At 40.8% G+C, this 22,031-nt stretch overlaps 1 protein-coding gene across 1 annotated transcript in view; it reads right to left on the reverse strand.

Moving 5' to 3' along the window:
• LOC117543148 (microtubule-associated serine/threonine-protein kinase 1-like) overlaps positions 1–22,031 on the reverse strand; it is a gene marked incomplete at its 5' end in the record, with an annotated part of 84,967 nt that overhangs the window by 25,017 nt on the left and 37,919 nt on the right. Inside the window, 7 exon segments of the mRNA XM_034211241.1 lie at positions 2,023–2,099; positions 3,805–3,869; positions 5,497–5,629; positions 9,544–9,645; positions 11,942–12,151; positions 14,650–14,725; positions 15,998–16,158. Of these exon segments, the coding sequence (XP_034067132.1) occupies positions 2,023–2,099; positions 3,805–3,869; positions 5,497–5,629; positions 9,544–9,645; positions 11,942–12,151; positions 14,650–14,725; positions 15,998–16,158 (824 nt within the window).

Here is a 22,031-nt window from a genome sequence, read left to right on the forward strand (position 1 = left end):
ACTTCTTACATGTTGAACTCAAATACCTGTACTTTCTACTTCTTACATGTTGAACACAAATACCTGTACTTTCTACTTCTTACATGTTGAACTCCAAATACCTGTACTTTCTACTTCTCACATGTTGAACTCAAATACCTGTACTTTCTACTTCTTACATGTTGAACTCAAATACCTGTACTTTCTACTTCTTACATGTTGAACTCAAATACCTGTACTTTCTACTTCTTACATGTTGAACACAAATACTTGTACTTTCTACTTCTTACATGTTGAACTCAAATACCTGTACTTTCTACTTCTTACATGTTGAACTCAAATACCTGTACTTTCTACTTCTTACATGTTGAACTCAAATACCTGTACTTTCTACTTCTCACATGTTGAACTCAAATACCTGTACTTTCTACTTCTTACATGTTGAACTCAAATACCTGTACTTTCTACTTCTCACATGTTGAACTCAAATACCTGTACTTTCTACTTCTTACATGTTGAACTCAAATACCTGTACTTTCTACTTCTCACATGTTGAACTGAAATACCTGTACTTTCTACTTCTTACATGTTGAACTCAAATACCTGTACTTTCTACTTCTTACATGTTGAACCCAAATACCTGTACTTTCTACTTCTCACATGTTGAACTCAAATACCTGTACTTTCTACTTCTCACATGTTGAACTCAAATACTTGTACTTTCTACTTCTCACATGTTGAACACAAATACCTGTACTTTCTACTTCTCACATGTTGAACTCAAATACCTGTACTTTCTACTTCTTACATGTTGAACTCAAATACCTGTACTTTCTACTTCTTACATGTTGAACTCAAATACCTGTACTTTCTACTTCTTACATGTTGAACTCAAATACCTGTACTTTCTACTTCTAACATGTTGAACCCAAATACCTGTACTTTCTACTTCTAACATGTTGAACCCCAAATACCTGTACTTTCTACTTCTCACATGTTGAACTCAAATACCTGTACTTTCTACTTCTTACATGTTGAACTCAAATACCTGTACTTTCTACTTCTAACATGTTGAACCCAAATACCTGTACTTTCTACTTCTCACATGTTGAACTCAAATACCTGTACTTTCTACTTCTTACATGTGAACTCAAATACCTGTACTTTCTACTTCTTACATGTTGAACTCAAATACCTGTACTTTCTACTTCTTACATGTTGAACTCAAATACCTGTACTTTCTACTTCTTACATGTTGAACTCAAATACCTGTACTTTCTACTTCTAACATGTTGAACCCAAATACCTGTACTTTCTACTTCTCACATGTTGAACTCAAATACCTGTACTTTCTACTTCTTACATGTTGAACTCAAATACCTGTACTTTCTACTTCTTACATGTTGAACTCAAATACTTGTACTTTCTACTTCTTACATGTTGAACTCAAATACCTGTACTTTCTACTTCTCTCATTTTCCAAACAGCTGGTTCCTTTAGTCTGAATGTGTGTTTGATGCGTGATCATTATTCTTTAGAGTCATTGCGTGCCTATTGATTTGAACACGATCCGTGTATCCATCATTTCCTGGTCTTCTCTAAAGAAGAGGGACCAATGGAAACGTTGTCATGTTGCCGTTGTTCAGCATGGAAACATTCATTAGCTAACAATGACATTATTGTTCTATTAATATAAAGGGAGGTCAGGTACTCTTTAAAGCAGCTGCTAGTTATGGGTACTTTTTACTGAAGTACATTTCAAAGCCTCTACTTTCACTTGAGTAAAGAAGTTTAGTCAGTACTTCTATGTATTTTTTCTTTTAATGTTTCTTTTATTAGCTTTTCTTTTTAATGACTGATTTTAAATGCCATTTTCTTAATGTCTTTCATTTTTTGTAAAGCACTTTGAATTGCCTTGTGTTGAAAAGTGCTATATAAATAAACTTGCCTTGCCTTGCCTTACTTTTGAACACGAGTATCTGTACTTCTACTTCAGTAAAGGATGTGTGTACTTTTGCCGTCTCTGGTCAAAGCTGAACTCACCCGTACGCTCCGTTACTGATCAGTTTGATGGTCTGAAAGTCGGCCTCCTCTGGTGCTTTCATCGCTCTCATCTTACTCTGCAGATCACATACAAATAAACTTTATTTATATACCACCTTTCAAACAGAGTTACAAAGAAAGTAATCAAACATACATAAAATCTATTTTAAAACAGCGGGTGTGATTTACAGAGTCCTCTGGCCAAGATCACAGCGTCAGGATTAAATATTACATAAATCCTTAAGATTGTCTCTTAACAAGTCTCAGCAAAATCACTATTTTTTGGCCACTGTTACTTCGATGATGCACATTTATATAATCTGTACGTAAGGCGTCCTCAGTGTTGGATAAAGTAAGATGGCATATGAAGGCGCCTGGCGAAGGAGGTCATATTATGAGAGGTAACTCAGATAGATAAAAGGTGTATATTGACATGAGTTTTTTTCTGGCGAATACGTTATTTCTTGAATTTTCTCCATTTGGTGATTCATATACATTTTTCAAGGTTTTTCTATGTCACATTTCTGTCTTTAATCTTTTCTGGCCAATTTGTGAGGCTTTTTCTTGTAAATTCAAATGTATTTTGTGAGTTTTTCTCATAATATTAATTATAATGTTTTTTGTTTCAACTACAATGGCCCTTATCACCCTCTAACTATACCCCCCTCCCTCTTATATAGTCCTATATGCCTATTTATCTTAATTTGGGAGTTGGAAGCGTGCCTAATGCTTGAGGGATGGCCCAGAGTAAAGAGGCTGCTCTTCAGTTTTTTTCGTACTTCAGCATAAATTAACTAAATTAGCTGTAAGCCAAGTCATTAGCAGATGAAGCAGACATTTCAAAGACCTTGGCAAGCCAGACGTTGTGACAGTCGCAGATTGATCTCAGTGTTTCTTATAAACTGTAGGGGCAGGGGAAAAGGTTAAGGCATGTGGTTTAGATTCAAATGAAAGGAAAATCTATGATGCATGTGTATTATCCTCGCAACTACAGTCGTTAAATGTCCACTTTTATGTAAGGTTTGAGGGTGTGGTTCTGCAAGCCTCGTTTGCATATTCACCTGTCGCGGCGCACCCAGAGGCTTTTTAGTGGGCGCGTCAACAGGATGCCAGGTTGGTTCTCACGGGAGGAGGAAGCCTGTGTGTGGTGAATGCGGGTATTCAGCGGGATAGTTACGTTTTCTCAGCATGTATGTTAAAATGCAATGGGGAAGTAACTGAAAGTAACCGTATGTGGATATTGCATCGACCGACCTGGAAGCACGTCTCCTTGGAGAGGACGCGCACAGATAGAGAGAGATTCTCTCCGACACAGGGTGAGATCGCTCCTTTGTGCCACGCTGGACCTCGTGTTTCCTTTTAAGTGGAATATAGCCTGAAAAGGCCTACAAACATTTCTGTTTTTGCCGCCGACGGGCGCAGGAGCAACAGCTTTTTTTTGTCAATGAACAATAGCCTGGATTAGGCAGTAAAGCCGCAGAGCGGACTGTTTAATTTTGTTTGTGTTGTTTGGCTGGAAAACTGTCAATATAATGGATCCATGCATGAAATCTGTCTCTGTTTATTTTGTTTAAGGAGCAGATTATCCGTTTATTATTTCTGTTTACCTTTATAATATAATTTCATTCAAGAACCCCTTGTGCGTTTAATTAACACAACTATTTTAGATAGTTGATCGTTACAACGTTATACTGTTGCTCAGGAAAAATATAAATAAGGATGTATAAATGTGGAGAAGGCCTTGAAGAAATTATCACATGGAGGATTCATCTCCAAACTCACATCCGTCGAGTCGTCTGTTTCTGGAGTCAGCGGTCCTTCGCTGTCGTAACTGTCCAGGTTTATCTCTGATAAGAAACAAACATATGAGTTCAAATCAGTCGCTTTATTTCCGGAAAGTTAAAAGATGGATGGATGGATGGATGGATGGATGGATGGATGGATGGATGGATGGATAGATAGATAGATAGATGGATAGATAGATGGATAGATGGATAGATAGATAGATGAATAGATAGATGGATAGATGGATAGATGGATAGATAGATAGATGAATAGATAGATGGATAGATGGATAGATAGATAGATAGATAGATGGATAGATAGATAGATGGATGGATGGATGGATGGATGGATGGATGGATGGATGGATGGATGGATGGATAGATAGATAGATAGATGGATAGATAGATGGATAGATGGATAGATAGATAGATGAATAGATAGATGGATAGATGGATAGATAGATAGATAGATAGATGGATAGATAGATAGATGGATGGATGGATGGATGGATGGATGGATGGATGGATGGATAGATGGATAGATGGATGGATAGATAGATAGATAGATAGATAGATAGATAGATAGATAGATAGATATATAGATAGATAGATAGATAGATAGATAGATAGAAATGTCCCCTCTGTGGGACTAATGAAGGTATTCTGATTCTGAAAGCTCCTGTCTCCCTGTTGGGAAAATCCTGAATGTTCTCCTCCAACATGAGAGTAACGTGATAACAAAGGTATCCCAACTGTAGCTGTGAACATGACAGGATGTGTGATTACCTAGAAGAGCATCAGGACTGTTTGAGGCATATGATAGCTATGTGATTAACATGATGATTCAGCCTCTATGGAGATAGACATCAAGCATGCTCATTTCTGACGTGGAGCTAATCTGAAGTAAACATTGAATACTGCTTTCTATTCCTCCATCTTGTGACTGTGTAACTCCCTCTCTTGGATATCAGCATGTGAAGGACACTGTTCAGGAACTAGTTGATGCTCTGTATGTGATGACTCCTTCCATTCTGGAGAGGATCACAGAAACATGGATCCTGAGACTGAAGCTCCTTGAGATTTTGAGAAAAAGTCATAATTTTGATATTTTGAGAAAAAGTCATGATGTTGATATTTTGAGAAAAGTACATCATTTTGAGAAAAAGTCATTTTAAGAAAAAGTCATAATTTTGATATTTTGAGAAAAAGTCATAATTTTGATATTTTGAGAAAAAGTCATAATTTTGATATTTTGAGAAAAAGTCTTTGGATATTTTGAGAAAAAGTCATGATGTTGATATTTTGAGAAAAATACATCATTTTTGAGAAAAAGTCATTTTAAGAAAAAGTCATAATTTTGATATTTTGAGAAAAAAGTCATAATTTTGAGAAAAAGTCATAATTTTGAGATTTTGAGAAAAAAGTCCTAATTTTGAGAAAAAGTCATAATTTTGAGATTTTGAGAAAAAAGTCCTAATTTTGAGAGAGTCATAATTTTGAGATTTTGAGAAAAAGTTATAATTTTGAGTAAAAACTCAGTTGTGTACATGACAGGATGTATGATTACCTACAGTACAACAACCGGTATTTCTCCATCTTGTGACTACTTCCATTCTGGAGAGGATCAGAAATACATGGATCCTGTTTTGAAGCTCAAGCCGGGGACCAGTGAGATTTTTCTAACAGTCACCTTCGATAGGGTCTTTGGTCATCCCCAGCTGGCTGATGATGTATCGGGGGATGTCTGTCTTCATCAGATGACCCTCTTTAGCGTGATCCTCCGCCGCCTCCAGCAGGTGGTAGAACTCCTCCGGGTTAAACTCCTGGAAAACAAGAGCAGGGAAACTTCAACATAATGTCGTGAGGGAAAGAAGTTACTCAAGCTGGTGCATTAATACTGAACTAATGACATTAAATATGACTGTGGGAGGATTACATTGTTCTATGTTTGACTGATTGCTTCCAGGTAAGGTGGTTAATCTTTGAAGAGAGGGATGACGCATTTTTGCAGGCTGTTTTTAATAAATAAATAAAAATGATATTGATTGCAGACGGAAATTAGCTATTAGCTCAAATATGGCATATATCATATCTCTTCTCTATTTGTATGCATGGTCTAATAAAATAAATAAATAATAATATTACCAAGAATGAAGGGTTACAGTATGTGTTTTTAGACACTGTAACTATAATTTATTTCAATTTCTCCAAAGGTATGGTCCTTGTTATATACCGCTAACATATATAAAACAATTTAAGCGAAAGATTAATTATAATAGACAAATCAATTCGTCATTCGTTTCAGCTGCCGCTTATAATCAAAAACTGTGGCATGATTCATCGAGTGGGATGTGATGACACCACACACCCCCACACACACACACCCCCACACACACCACACCCCCCCACACAACACACACACACACACACACACACCACACACACACACACACACACACACACACACACACACACACACACACACACACACACACACACACACACACACACACACACACACACACACACACACACACACACACACACACACACACACACACACACACACACACACCATGTATACATTACTTCAGGGGACATTACATTGACTTACATGCATTTCCTGGAGACTTATCCTAACCTTAACCATAACATGCCTAACCCTAACATGAATGATTCCCCTCATGGGGACCTCCATTTTGTCCCCATAAGGGAAGCCAGTCCCCACACGTGACTGTGTAAACAGATGTAGGTCCCCACATGGATAGTAATGCTAGGACACACACACACACACACTTTAATTGACACCATGTTCACGGTCTGTCAGACCTGGCATTAGTCGTACCGTGGCATTAGCACATTTTAATCTAAATGCAAATGAATTCCACGCCCAGACAGACTGGACCGGCTTTTCAATACTTCAGCTTTGTTTTATTTTCTGCCAATGCTGTGTGGTCCATCAGAGAGCCTAAATGCTCTTAATGGGCAAATGAGTATCTGTGCCCGTGTTTATCTAAAGACAATCAGCCGGTCCTCAGGAGGGACGTGAACTGTGAAATGTTCTGGAAGAAAAAAAGTGGGGCTGGATGAGGATTGTCAACATAGTAATAGGATAGTGTGAGAGGGGGCCATTTGTCTTGTTGTGATTCATCATGTTATATTATTTTGGACACTTGGTGGCGATAATTAGATGCATAATTTGGGGCATAATTGACATGAAAGGGAAGGCACAAGAAGCCACACAGTTCTCACTTAATGTAATGGCTTTTTTTTGTGGGCCAACCCGGAAGTTAATATCACCTTGGTTCCTTAAAAAAAAGCAAATGAGATTTCTCAATGTGATTTTGGATTATTGCAGAAAATAATCTCTTTGTCAAACAAACGTTTATGATACTTACACGTTTTGTTCAGCAGGATAATCTCCACATATTAACACCACTTTGTGATTTCTGAAGTTAAAAGCTAATGTTGGGCTATAAAGGAACTACAGCACGGTCACATGACTTCACGTCACCACCGCTAAGCTAAAGGAGGCTAATGTTAGGCTATAAAGGAACTACAGCACGGTCACATGACTTCACGTCACCACCGCTAAGCTAAAAGAGGCTAATGTTGGGCTATAAAAGACTACAGCACGGTCACATGACTTCACATCACCAGCGTTAAGCTAAAGGAGGCTAATGTTAGGCTATAAAGGAACTACAGCACAGTCACATGACTTCACGTCACCACCGCTAAGCTAAAGGAGGCTAATGTTGGGCTATAAAAGACTACAGCACGGTCACATGACTTCACATCACCAGCGTTAAGCTAAAGGAGGCTAATGTTAGGCTATAAAGGAACTACAGCACGGTCACATGACTTCACGTCACCAGCGCTAAGCTAAAGGAGGCTAATGTTGGGCTATAAAGGAACTACAGCACAGTCACATGACTTCACATCACCAGCGTTAAGCTAAAGGAGGCTAATGTTAGGCTATAAAGGAACTACAGCACGGTCACATGACTTCACGTCACCACCGCTAAGCTAAAGGTGGCTAATGTTGGGCTATAAAGGAACTACAGCAAGGTCACATGACTTCACGTCACCACCGCTAAGCTAAAGGAGGCTAATGTTGGGCTATAAAAGACTACAGCACGGTCACATGACTTCACGTCACCACCGCTAAGCTAAAGGTGGCTAATGTTGGGCTATAAAAGACTACAGCACGGTCACATGACTTCACATCACCAGCGCTAAGCTAAAGGAGGCTAATGTTGGGCTATAAAGGAACTACAGCACGGTCACATGACTTCACATCACCAGCGTTAAGCTAAAGGAGGCTAATGTTAGGCTATAAAGGAACTACAGCACGGTCACATGACTTCACGTCACCACCGCTAAGCTAAAGGAGGCTAATGTTAGGCTATAACGGGAACTACAGCACGGTCACATGACTTCACGTCACCACCGCTAAGCTAAAGGTGGCTAATGTTGGGCTATAAAGGAACTACAGCAAGGTCACATGACTTCACGTCTCCACCGCTAAGCTAAAGGAGGCTAATGTTGGGCTATAAAGGAACTACAGCACGGTCACATGACTTCACATCACCAGCGTTAAGCTAAAGGAGGCTAATGTTAGGCTATAAAGGAACTACAGCACGGTCACATGACTTCACGTCACCAGCGTTAAGCTAAAGGAGGCTAATGTTAGGCTATAAAAGACTACAGCACGGTCACATGACTTCACGTCACCAGCGCTAAGCTAAAGGAGGCTAATGTTGGGCTATAAAGGAACTACAGCACGGTCACATGACTTCACATCACCAGCGTTAAGCTAAAGGAGGCTAATGTTAGGCTATAAAGGAACTACAGCACGGTCACATGACTTCACGTCACCACCGCTAAGCTAAAGGAGGCTAATGTTAGGCTATAACGGGAACTACAGCACGGTCACATGACTTCACGTCACCACCGCTAAGCTAAAGGTGGCTAATGTTGGGCTATAAAGGAACTACAGCAAGGTCACATGACTTCACGTCACCACCGCTAAGCTAAAGGAGGCTAATGTTGGGCTATAAAAGACTACAGCACGGTCACATGACTTCACGTCACCAGCGCTAAGCTAAAGGAGGCTAATGTTGGGCTATAAAGGAACTACAGCACGGTCACATGACTTCACGTCACCACCGCTAAGCTAAAGGTGGCTAATGTTGGGCTATAAAGGAACTACAGCACGGTCACATGACTTCACGTCACCACCGCTAAGCTAAAGGAGGCTAATGTTGGGCTATAAAAGACTATAGCACGGTCACATGACTTCACGTCATGTGACCGTGATGACGCTTAGTCGTCTCATTTAGACACTTGTCAGCAACTGCTGTTTTAAAATGTACCAGTGGGGTATTTACTGATGTATTTTATGTCGTAGAACAAAACGTTAAAATAACTTGTGTTAACCACAGACCTTATTTCAGGATAACAACAAAAACACGTTAAAAAAAACCTTGACTTCAACACAAGGGATCAAGAAGCTGTAAAATGCTGACTCATTTCTGGGTTTAAGGACTTATTCCTGCACCACTATATGTCCTCTTTTACAGTTGCTACCTTTACACAGGTAAGTGACCCACAGACAGACCAAACGGCACATCAAGAACAAGGTCCCTATGATGTACCTGTGTATTAAAGGCCAGAAGGAAAAGAGGACATTGGGAGACATAACATAACCATTAAAGACAAGTAATGTTATCTTTACCAGACACTCCAGGAGCCTGGCAGGTCGGGAGATGATGATGAGAAGCTTCTTCGCCAGCTCTGTGACGAAGGCTACCTCTGTGCTCTCTGAACGCTCGAAGGCCTGACAGAGAAAGACATATAGACGCAGATAAACATCAACAATTACGGTGTCAGACACTGTAAAATCCCTTAATTAATATACAGGTGACGCATTGCAGGGAGTTAAAAGAGAGATTAAAAGCTGTGAAAAATGAGAAAATGGATCATGAAAAACCCAGCTGATGCCATCGAAATAAACCCCGGCTTCACAGCGATCTAATCACGCCGTCAAAATGAGTTCAGAGATGAAATTGACTGATACTCGTTATCTGCTCGGAGCATGATTATAGCCTCCATTTAACGCAGCCATTTCAATCTCGTCTCTCATCAAAGGCAGCACGAGTTTGAATTAAATTAGAAGACTTGAGCTCAATCTGTCCATCAGTTACCTGAGCAGAGGATAGGATTCATTTACCCATCATCATTTGAAGCTTCATAATGCTACTGTGAATATGATACCTGGGTTTTTGTATTGTGTTTTTCATTTTGACTACTATAACGTTCTCTGAATTCAAAGTCGGTGAAAAAGTGTAATTTTAATATTAATTCATAGATTTCCCAGCCACAAAAAGCTGTAAACACTAACATATTATCACCACATGAAGCTGATAGAAACCTGGTTGCATAGCAGTTTCCTTTTAAATATCCAGTAAACTAAAAGCCACATGTTTTCGTCCATCTGATGATAATAATACATTTTATTTTTAGGCGCCTTTATGACACCCAAGGACACCGTACAATTTGTTAAAAGGAAATCATGGAGGAGACAATCAAGTGGACACAAATGAAACATATAATGGGGAGCACTACAGCGAGTAGGCAGATTTGAACAGGTGGGTTTTTAATTGGGATTTGAATATGGTGATTGTGTCTGACTGTCGGATGTGCGGGGGGAGGGAGTTCCAGAGTCTGGGAGCAGTGCAGCTAAAAGCCCGAGCACCCATGGTGACGAGGCGTGGGGTGGGGGCGGTTAGCAGACCAGCGAAGGAGCAGAGGGAGCGAGAGGGGGTGTACTCCTGAAGAAGGTCAGCCAGATAGGGGAGGTTATGTAGGGCTTTGTAAGTGAGCAGTAGGTTTTTGAAGTTGATACAGGATTGAACAGGGAGCCAGTGGAGTTGGATGAGGATGGATGAATGTACGTCCCTTTTTTTTACTGAACTTTAAGCTCTATTTTTGGTCCCCACCATCTGCTAGAGGGAAATATCTGGCATTTTAGCGGCTAAATGCTACGCTACATTCCCTAGCTAGTTGCTAACTGGTTATGTTCCCGTGGCACACAGTTTGTTTTCGGAGATATTTTGACCAACACAGCTTCTGCTAAAAATACAGTTGTTGAGTTTTGGTCGATAATCAATAACAATGAGTTATAAGATGCTTAGAAGCTTCGTAGAGCTGAGGGGAACTGCACAGAAATGTTTTGGTTTAGTTTGCTAATGGCTGATATCAAGCCCCCAGGAAGTGCGCCGGACTCTGAGGAAAATATTCGTTGTGTCCAAACGGCGGTACTACAATTTCCGTATCAGTCCATGGCGTCACCCGGCCCAGAAAGATTTTTTCCCATTGACTAACATTGGGAAAGAGACGTCTGTAAATCAGCGGATATATTTTTTTTAACTAAATAAACTACCCAGTATGAACTATTGTATAGCCCTTATTATAATCATTCGGTCCTTAAAGTTGTAAAATGCACTAAAAGCCGAATCTAGATTTATTTTCTCTCTCCATTCATTCTAGTGAGTGGGAGCTCGGGGGGCGGGGCTTAAGGGGCGCATGCTCTGTGAGCGCACATACGGGTTCTTCTGCTCTGTCAGCCAGGCATTATGGGTAATCTGTGACGTTTCGCTCTCTCAAAAGTTGGGCCATTTTGTCCTCATGCGCCAATGAGCAGCTCTCATAGGAAAGAACGAGACCCCGCCTCCCACGCTGTATCCAGTTCTTATTATACATCCATGGCTGATATCCATGAACTCCAAATCATGCGCCGAAACCACACATTTATTTTACTGTTGTTACGATTACTTTTGTAAACGTTGCGAGATACTTCATCTGGTCTGCCCGCTCATATCAGTAGAAGCAACCACACACTTTTTAGACAATTTGAAACACTTTTCCTTTTGTTAAAATAAACATATGAACTATTTAAAATGAAGATATACCCAGTTGTGTGCATTTCGTTTCTCTGTAAACTGTAAAAACTTAAAAGCCTCGGACACTTCCCGATTTCTATACTCATTACTTATTATTATACCAACTAGGAACAGCAACATCTTTATTGCTCTTACATGAGTTTGTTGGCTTTATATATTTTCTAAACTTACATCCTGTAGAAGCTTGTCCAGGTTCTCCTGCAGCTCGAAGAAGTAGACGGAGGTGATGAGGCCGTCGCGGGATTTGGCCAGGCAGTCTCTGGACAGCTCGGCTATCTGATGGTGGATGAAGCTGAGGACCCCGTCGGCCAGAGGAAGAACGTTTTCAGGAGAGAACTCCTGGATGAAGTCGCCCAGCTTCCCCTCCATCTGCGCTGTGGCCTGGAGGAGGAAGACGAAGAAGACATTAAGTCAGGGCAAAAGAAAAGACACGGGAAGAGTTGGGAGTGGAAGAAGAAGTGACAGAGATAATGATGCTCTGTTGCTTTACACTGAATTATATGCAATGTTATTTTTTCCCTGTCATTTTCATTATTTTGCCTTGGTCGTCTTTTCTTTATTATTGTATTGTTTTTTTACTTATTTAAAGAATAACATCTATTTTGTTATTTTTCATATTATTATTTTATAGTTTTTTTGCTTTTATTTATTTATTATTTTTTATTATTTGTATTTTAAGAAATTATATTGTTAGGAATAAGATAGAATCCAACTTCTTGATTTCTTCTGGTGTCTTTCAAAATTGTAGGAGGATATATACCATGTCTTACCATGTTTAAACTAATCTTTAGACCAGGGGTTGGCAACCCCTGGCACGCGTGCCACTATTGCCACGCGGCACCGTAACCAGTGGCACACTAGGAAGTGTGCAACAAATTGTATTTTCGGATCCTGAACGAGACCGCCGCCAGAGCACGTCTCCCCGTTACCTGCAGAAGGAAGCCATGCACACAACGCAGCCCCGCTCTCTTTAACTCCAGTCGACTTTCTGCCGCTTTCCTCCCTGGTGAAACGATCAGGGGTGAAGTGCTGCCGGAGCGCGCCGGTGTTGTGTCAAATTATGCACCCCCGTCGTGAAATGCACCCCTTGACACGGGAACGCGCATTTGAATGTATAGTCCGCTATTCTATGTTGTCTTTTTGATGGTTGGGTTGTCGAATCCTGGATTTTGCATTCATTCGTCCCTTATTTTTCAGTTAATCTTTTATTTAATATATGTTTTTATTTAATTGTGACGTCCTGTCTGTATACTTGTGCTTGTGCTTTACAATGTATTGTTTATTTTTGCATCAAGTGCTTGAGGGTGGGATTAATATATATATTTTTATTTTGGGGGGTGCTTTTTATGAACAGCCTGGTTGCCACGATATGCACCCCTTGGTATCTCTGACAATACACGTGTCACATACATGAAACTTTCTCCATGTATTGGTACTAGTCCTGCAACTATACCCTCCAAAGTGCTTGAGGGTGGGATTAATAGAAGCATCTTTTTTTGGGGGGGCGCTTTGTACGGCAGGCCAGGGGGTGCATTTCACGACGGGGGTGCATCATTTGACACAACACCGGCACTTCACAAATTGCATTACCCATAAGGAGCTGTACAAATGCCCCAATTTTTGCGTGGCTGTGTCTTTAGTTGAAAGCCCAGTGGATATCTGCTCATCTCTCATCGAAAGTAATATGCTACACCGGGGCGAACTGGCCACCTGTGTGTTCTGGAGAATCACAGAACGGACGAACGTCATTATTATTATACCGTTTAAACCAATTATTTAAATTTGTTTAAACCGCATCATGTAAGTTGCGCTGACAGGTGAAAGAGATCCACACACTGCTTCCCCGCAGCGAGGCTCCCCCCCCCCCCCCCGTTGTCGGCACACTGATCCCATTTTTATTTATTTTTTAAATGGCACTTCATATCAAAAAGGTTTCCGACCCCTTTAGACTAATAAAACCAATGTTTTAGGACCATTTGGTAGCAGAGGTTAGAGTAGTTTTAGGATATTTGGTTAGTGTTTTTAGCTCGTAATGTTTCAGTATAATACATGAACTCTCCCTAAATCTAGATGTGTTAGTAAGATACCTTTTAAAATACTTTCTGTTTTGGCCCCTATTGTTATAGCCTATACACATCTCCATTTGTCCTATGAGTATACTTGTATTTCTTTACTGTTTGTGGATAACATTTCTTGACTTGTGTGAGGACAAGCCAAAAGAGCTTTTACCTCAAATGAACTCAAAACAAAAAAGGCCAATTTTCCTAATGCTTGATCTTTATCTCTGTGGAAGCTGTCAGCCCATTTCCTTTTCATAGCAACCTCAGAGTGAAAGGGATCAACATGAGGATAACAGAAAGTACTTTGTACTTTTATCCATGTATTATTTCTTTTAATGTTTATTTTATTAGCTTTTCTTTTTAATGACTGATTTTAAATGCCATTTTCTTTTTTGTAAAGCACTTTGAATGGCCTTGTGTTGTAAAGTGCTATATAAATAAACCTGCCTTGCCTTTCACTGTTCATAGCTCTGGCACTATTTCTAAGTGCAGTGATTAAACTAAAAACTTCTCTCTGATCATATCACGACTTGGCAGCGGCACATAATCGTGTTTGCTTTGGTCTAACAGCTGCTATGGCTTCCTTTTTCTGGGGGGTTTAACTGTGTGTACTGTGCATTTGTCATCTCTGAAAATGCTCAATCATACTTTAAATCCCTTTTTTATTTCCCTAAAATGTAAGCTCTGTCTAAATAGGATTAGGCTGTTTTTTGGCTGAAAGATTGGTTAATGCTCTGTAGGCTTAGGGATTACGTTGTGTGTGTTTTTATGGAATATGATTTTGATCACAATGCAGCTTAGTGTGTGTGTGTGTTTTACCTTTGGAAAGCGCTCTTTATACACATGGTTCATCATGACTATCTCGTTGTCATAGAAGGAGGAGGAACGTCCTGGGCTGTAGGGTAAATAATAATAATAATTAATAATTCCTTACATTTATTATAGCGCTTTTCCAGATGCTCAAAGCGCTTTACAAATACACATTACACATATCATAATGGTCATGTACTGTGGACAATACCCACAGGAGCAAGTTCAGGTGAAGTGTCTTGCCCAAGGACACACCGGCTTTACAGACGCAGCGGCGGCGGGTTTCACCCCTTGATCTGATGATCATTGCACAGCGCACTGCGCCACACCGTCCATCTTCACGCCTCGAAGTCATCGAGGCGCTTTTACAGGTACACATTGATATCATACATGTACTGTGGACAATACCCACAGGAGCAAATCCGGGTGAAGTGTCTTGCCCAAGGACACAACGGCCTGACGCAGTGGCGGCAGGAGCGGGTTTCGAACTGGAGTTCCCCAGCACCCCCCTTGATCTGATGATCAGATGCACAGACCACTGCGCCACCCGTCCGTAAAAGCAGAAAAACATGGAATACTGTCAAAACAATTTGCTAAAAAAAAAAGAAATATATATATAGCTATACCTGTGAATTGCAGGTCTGAACTATGCTCTAAAGTCATGAATAGTAGGCATCAGTGCACTTTTTCAGTTGTATTAACTGTTTTTCATGAGCTACTTAGCTAGTTAGCTATGTTAGCAAAGTTAAAGTATCTCTTGCTTTGTAACTGACACCGTTTGTTGATATATCACGATTCCTCCTCACAATTGTCACTTAACCTTGCATTAAGTGAGGTAAAGTAACAGTTTTATATAAATTATTTAAAGTGAGTCCATATCATTTTTGGTGAACTGATAATGCTAATGCTAAAGCAGTCTAGCGTGCGCAAGGCGGGAAAAGTAATAGGCAGCTCAATTGTGGTTATTGGGCAATATCTATAAAGTTCTCTGCCCACACACAGTTTAAATAATGAATAAAAAATTATTGTCTTTGAAAGAAATGTGTAATGTGTAAACTAGTAGGCCCACATAGGCCTACTAGTTTTAATATTGAATCCTTCCATCCTAGCTAATTTGAGCTGATGTTAGTTTGCTAACGTAAGCTAACATTAGCCATCATATAGGAGGATGTGGATTTGTTTTAAGTCTCACTTTAGTAATGACTTTGCCTTGATATAGATATAAATGTTTCAGTATGTTATCTAAAAGAAATTCCCAGATCAACCATTCTAGAAGTGCTTTTGAAAGTCATTTTTAAAAAGTGCTTTTAGGTAGCTAAAGCTGCTGTTAAATCTCATAGGTGTTGTTTCTGCTGACCTGAGACTGCGAGAGCGCGGGCGCATGTGTGGAGAACATCTTCCTCCGTCATCGTCCGTGATGCTCTCGGTGCTGCCAAAGTGTTTGGATAAGAAGTGCAGCTCATCCATGGTGGGCTGGAAGGGAAGCTGGTGCAGCCTCTCCTGAGAGGAGCTGGACGACTGGAGGAGGAAGAGGAAGAGGAGGGGAGGCAAGAGAAAAGAAAAGGGTGGAGGAGGAAGAGGAAGCAGGTGATGGAGAGGATAAGGAGTGAGAGGAAGAGGAGGGAAAGCAGAGGGAGACATGTGCTTTTAAACAAGTAACACAAAGTACCGTTAGCATTCATTTAGTCATGTTTTTGTCCACCAGATGCTCTGTTTCTGGTCTCCACCTGTAGAAATATCTGTATCTTTAGAAACTAAATGGAGTAAAGAGTGAAGTTGTGGTTGTAAAAACAATGAGTTTATTCTGAAACCTGTTGTAGAGTTTGGATTTGGATTATTGGTCTGTTGCCAGGATTACGGAAAACAATTGCCTTCTGCAGAACAGCGTTAAAACAACACGTATGCAACAGCACAACCTAAAAAAATATAAATCAGTAATTTAACAAGCACACAAATCAGCAAAATTCTATATAAACATATGTATGTGTTTATTTGTCAGATGTATAAACTGTCTAGTATTGAAATCGTAGAATAAATCATACAAAATAATAATTCAAAAAATAAAAGAATGTTATGAATGAAGCATTTTGGTTTGTTTATAAATAGTTTTTATTTCTATCTAAGAATATATCCTAAAGTTGAGAACAATTCTATGTTTTAAGAATTACAGAGAAGGTTATTTTATTTTGAATAATACATACACTCACCCTAAACTAACACATTGTGCATATTTCAACAGTTTCATTAATTAACCAATGGTGTTATTACTTTCAGCTAACAATTTAAACTGTTTCATTAACCTGCTTTAAGTTAGCAATTCAAATGCTAACATTACTTTTAGCCAACATTAACAGTTTTAATTATTTGTAGACGTCGTTCTTTCCTTCTAATGTTGTTCAACCTCAATAATAGTACACATAATATTTCTGCGCTCCTGTGTCCTGCATCGCGAGCCCTGGATCTTGAATCGTGGCTGTGGTCCTGGATCATAGGTCCTGGATGGATATCCTCGTGGATTCATCTTCCTATTATACACACATGCATTTCCAAACATTTGGACGTTGCAAATGTATTATCTTTTCAATTTACACACGGCATCTATTGCACGTCTGTCCGTCCTGGGAGAGGGATCCCTCCTCTGTTGCTCTCCCTGAGGTTTCTCCTATTTTTCCCTTTAAACTGTGGGTTTTCTTCTGAAGTTTTTCCTTGTACGATGTGAGGGTCTAAGGACAGAGGGTCTAAGGACAGAGGGTCTAAGGACAGAGGGTCTAAGGACAGAGGGTGTCGTATTGTCATACTGATATTCTGTACAAACTGTAAAGTCCACTGAGACAAATGTAACATTTGTGATATTGGGCTATATAAATAAACATTGATTGATTGATTGATTTGACTGCACTTATTTCCATTTGTCAGGAAGTTAGAAATCTTCCCGGACCTGGCACCGACAGAAACAAACTGAGGTTTTAAATGTTAATGAAGGTGTCCAACGAGCCTCGGGTCAGACCCATCAATCTGCCTCAAAGACAAAGGTCGTCTCTCGTTTGCCTTCATTAGAGCGATGAGACCTTCCTCCACTTACTTTGCTAACCGGAGGATCGATCGCCGATCAATCCCAGGTGACAGACTAAAAGGATGGAACAAGACTCAATTTTTCTTTGTCTGCTTCATGTCCAAGATTTTCTACTTTTCTGGTAAATCCAATAATTGCGTTGAGGTTGCTTTACTTATCCATTTCTCAAACCACTGTCACGGTTAGTGTCTGATGTCTAACTGAGTGACTGACTTGCAGCTATCAGTGGGCTTTACGGTCACATTTGTTGGTGTAATTTGACGGATTATTTACACACTTTCAGGTAATTTCCAAGTCGACAGAAGTGATTAAGTTTGTGTGTGAAAAAAAGTACTCAGATGTTTTACTTAAAAGAAAGTCAACTAAGTCAACGGCGGTGGTGGCGACGTCGATAGGGACTTGGCTTGGCGACTGGAAGGTCACCAGTTCAAGTCCCGGAAAGACCAAGTGCTACCGAGGTGTCCCTGAGCAAGGCACCGTTCCCTACACTGCTCCCCGGGCGCCGCACATAATGGCAGCACACTGCTCCTAACACTAGGATGGGTCAAATCCAGAGAAACCATTTTGTTACATAGTACCTGTACTACGTAATGACAATAAGTTGAATCTTCAAAATAGCAATACTAAATTGTAAATACTCTGTTATAAGTAAAAGTACTGCATTCAAAATCCAAGTATACTTAACGTACCAAAATTGAAAGTACGTATTGTTCGTAAGCCCATTTTATAAGAAATACTTGTACTAAATGACTGGATTATGATCAATATGTTCGGCACAGCTGGTAAAGGTGGAGCTAATTTGATATATTTGATATACTGCTGATGTATATTTTTACCTACAATAATATATTACAGTATATCATTACTCCTATTCATATTTTGTAAATGCAGTGGATTAAAAAGTACGATATTAGATCTAAAATGCAGTAGAAGAGCAGACAGATCTGGAGGGAACGTTGAGCACATTAATAAATGTCACCGCACTAATGTCAATGAAATATCTTCTTGTATCTGGCTATATTAAGCCTGTGGTTAAATGACTGTGGCGCTCCATGTAATCCATCTCATGCCAGAGTCTCCTCTCCATGTTTCCAAAGCTCCTCTCATCCCAGCGGCCGGTACTTCCCTTTCATCCTCTGACCTTCCAGGCCTGATGTTACGCAACAAGACATCAGAAGACAGGAGGAAGAGACAGAGAAGTGACGACATGCTGGAGAAACATCACGTTTAGATGTGATGTGAGCGTTATAAGTATAGGATTGCAAGGGTGATATTGAGTTCTCTAAAACGACCAAATGTATGTAAATGGTTAAATACCAGTGAATTGTCCATGTTTAAGCTCAAGGTGACTTGTGTTTGTACCACTGCTACTGCACCTAGTTAGAAGCTAGCTTACTTTAAGCTAACCTTAGAAACGGTTTGTTACTTTTAGGTTAATTAAGTAACCAACTACTTCTATGATGTCCGATTTCTAATGTGTCTTTTTTTAACTAAAATGTTCTTCTGTTTTATTAGCATACTTCATACATGCCAACCTTTCCAAATCCAAAAGAGGTAGGTTTGCGCGCAGCAAATGTGCACGCCCAAATTAGGTAATCAGAAGAAATGGAACCCCAGTAATTACATGTATAAACCATGCATTTAACATATATTGCATAATTTTATGCATTTTTCAGAAAAAGTGGTAGTTTGGTAAACAGTGACATCAACGACTTGTCTGGTCTGTAAAATGCCCGAAAAGTAAAAGAATGGGAGATAAATATCCCAAAGTCTCCACATGATATTATATTTGTAATGTGTTTCTGGTCCTCTTTCAGTTGAGACAGTGTAGATGAAGGATGTGTCAGGATGTAGAACTCTTGTGTGAACATTGGATAAAGTCAGGTTCATATTCTTGTTTCATGTTGACATATTAGAGTCAAAGGTAGCGAAATATCTTTGTTGCGCCAAAATACTGCATTAAAAAAGTCATTTCCTGCATTTTTCTACTTATAAAGTGTGATATAAATAATGTACAGGCTTTCAGATTGCTGTAGTTAACTAAACAGAGACATTAACGACATGTTTGGTGTTGAAAATGTCAGAACAAGTGAAAGAATAGGAGATAAATATCCCCAAATCTCAAAATTGTATTATATTTTGTGTTTGTGGTCCTCTTTCAGTTGAGACACTGTAGGTGAAGGATGCTTCAGGAAAAGACCAAACACTGGATGTCTTTCAGTCGCCAACATGTGTTTTCGAGACACTGATATTAACGGGGAAACCCTGCAGGACTCAAATGCCTCCTTAAACTCATTTGGGAGTGATTACCCATCAGCCCCGGGGGTAACGCTGCCTTTCCTCTGCACGTTGTTTCTCTTTCAGAAACACAGAGGATTGTTTGTATGATGCGATCACAGACACGCTGCAAACGGTGTCCGCCAAAAGTCGAGTCCAGTGTCTATAGTGTCATTTTTATTTGTTATAGTTTGGGAAGATTGAAAATCGGTAGGGAAAGCCAGCTAAATCGGTACGTGGTAGAAACATGTCAAAAGCGGTTGGCAGGTATGATACTTTAAGCTAACAATTGTAAGGGTCTCTCTCGATACTTTTAGCTAACAATATCAACTGTTTGTTCGTTACCTTTAAGTTACATTTTATTACTTTTAGCCCACTATTAAAAACATAGTATTATTTTAGCTAACTATTTCAATGGTTTAATTATTTAGCTCGTTTAACTGCTATTTATAAAGCAAACTATTCCAACTGTTTCATTATGTTAGTAACTATGTATATGGCTTTGTAACTTTTAGCTAACTTTTTTCGCTAATGTTTTATTAGCCTACTTTAAGCTAACTTGTCCACGCCTTTGTCTCCTCCAGGCTGGACTACTGTAACGCACTTCTCATTGGGATTCCTAGCAAGAACATCCAGAAGCTGCAATACATCCAGAACAGTGCTGCTAGGATCCTGATGAGAGCACGGAAGTACGAACACATCACACCCATCCTCAAATCACTGCACTGGCTCCCGGTCTCACTCAGGATTGACTACAAAATCACCCTCTTCACTCATCAGTGCATATATGGAAATTCTCCCTCCTACATCAAGGAATTGCTCACCCCCACAAACCTCCACGAGGAACCTACGTTCTGAAAAGGCAAACCTCCTCTTCCCACCAAGGACAAAACTGAAAACCATGGGAGACCGAGCCTTCTGCTCCGAGACTGTGGAGTGCCGTCCCAAACCGGCTGAGGACACCACAGACTGTGGAGTGCCGTCCCAAACCAGCTGAGGACACCACAGACTGTGGAGTGCTGTCCCAAACCAGCTGAGGACACCACAGACTGTGGAGTGCCGTCCCAAACCAGCTGAGGACACCACAGACTGTGGAGTGCCCTCCCAAACCAGCTGAGGACACCACAGACTGTGGGAGTGCCGTCCCAAACCAGCTGAGGACACCACAGACTGGGGGAGTGCCGTCCCAAACCAGCTGAGGACACCACAGACTGTGGAGTGCCGTCCCAAACCAGCTGAGGACACCACAGACTGTGGAGTGCCGTCCCAACCAGCTGAGGACACCACAGACTGTGGAGTGCCGTCCCAACCAGCTGAGGACACAACAGACTGGGAGTGCCGTCCCAAACCAGCTGAGGACACCACAGACTGGGAGTGCCGTCCCAAACCAGCTGAGGACACCACAGACTGTGGAGTGCCGTCCCAACCAGCTGAGGACACCACAGACTGGTGGAGTGCCGTAACAACCAGCTGAGGACACCACAGACTGTGGAGTGCCGTCCCAAACCAGCTGAGGACACCACAGACTGGGGAGTGCCGTCCCAAACCAGCTGAGGACACCACAGACTGGGGAGTGCCGTCCCAAACCAGCTGAGGACACCACAGACTGTGGAGTGCCGTCCCAAACCAGCTGAGGACACCACAGACTGTGGAGTGCCGTCCCAAACCAGCTGAGGACACCACAGACTGTGGAGTGCCGTCCCAAACCAGCTGAGGACAACACAGACTGTGGAGTGCCGTCCCAAACCAGCTGAGGACACCACAGACTGTGGAGTGCCGTCCCAAACCAGCTGAGGACACCACAGACTGTGGAGTGCCGTCCCAAACCGGCTGAGGACACCACAGACTGTGGAGTGCCGTCCCAAACCGGCTGAGGACAACACAGACTGTGGAGTGCCGTCCCAAACCAGCTGAGGACACCACAGACTGGGGAGTGCCGTCCCAAACCGGCTGAGGACACCACAGACTGTGGAGTGCCGTCCCAAACCAGCTGAGGACACCACAGACTGTGGAGTGCCGTCCCAAACCAGCTGAGGACAAC

Source organism: Gymnodraco acuticeps, unplaced genomic scaffold (genome assembly GCF_902827175.1).
Source record: "Gymnodraco acuticeps unplaced genomic scaffold, fGymAcu1.1, whole genome shotgun sequence".
Taxonomy (NCBI): domain Eukaryota; kingdom Metazoa; phylum Chordata; class Actinopteri; order Perciformes; family Bathydraconidae; genus Gymnodraco; species Gymnodraco acuticeps.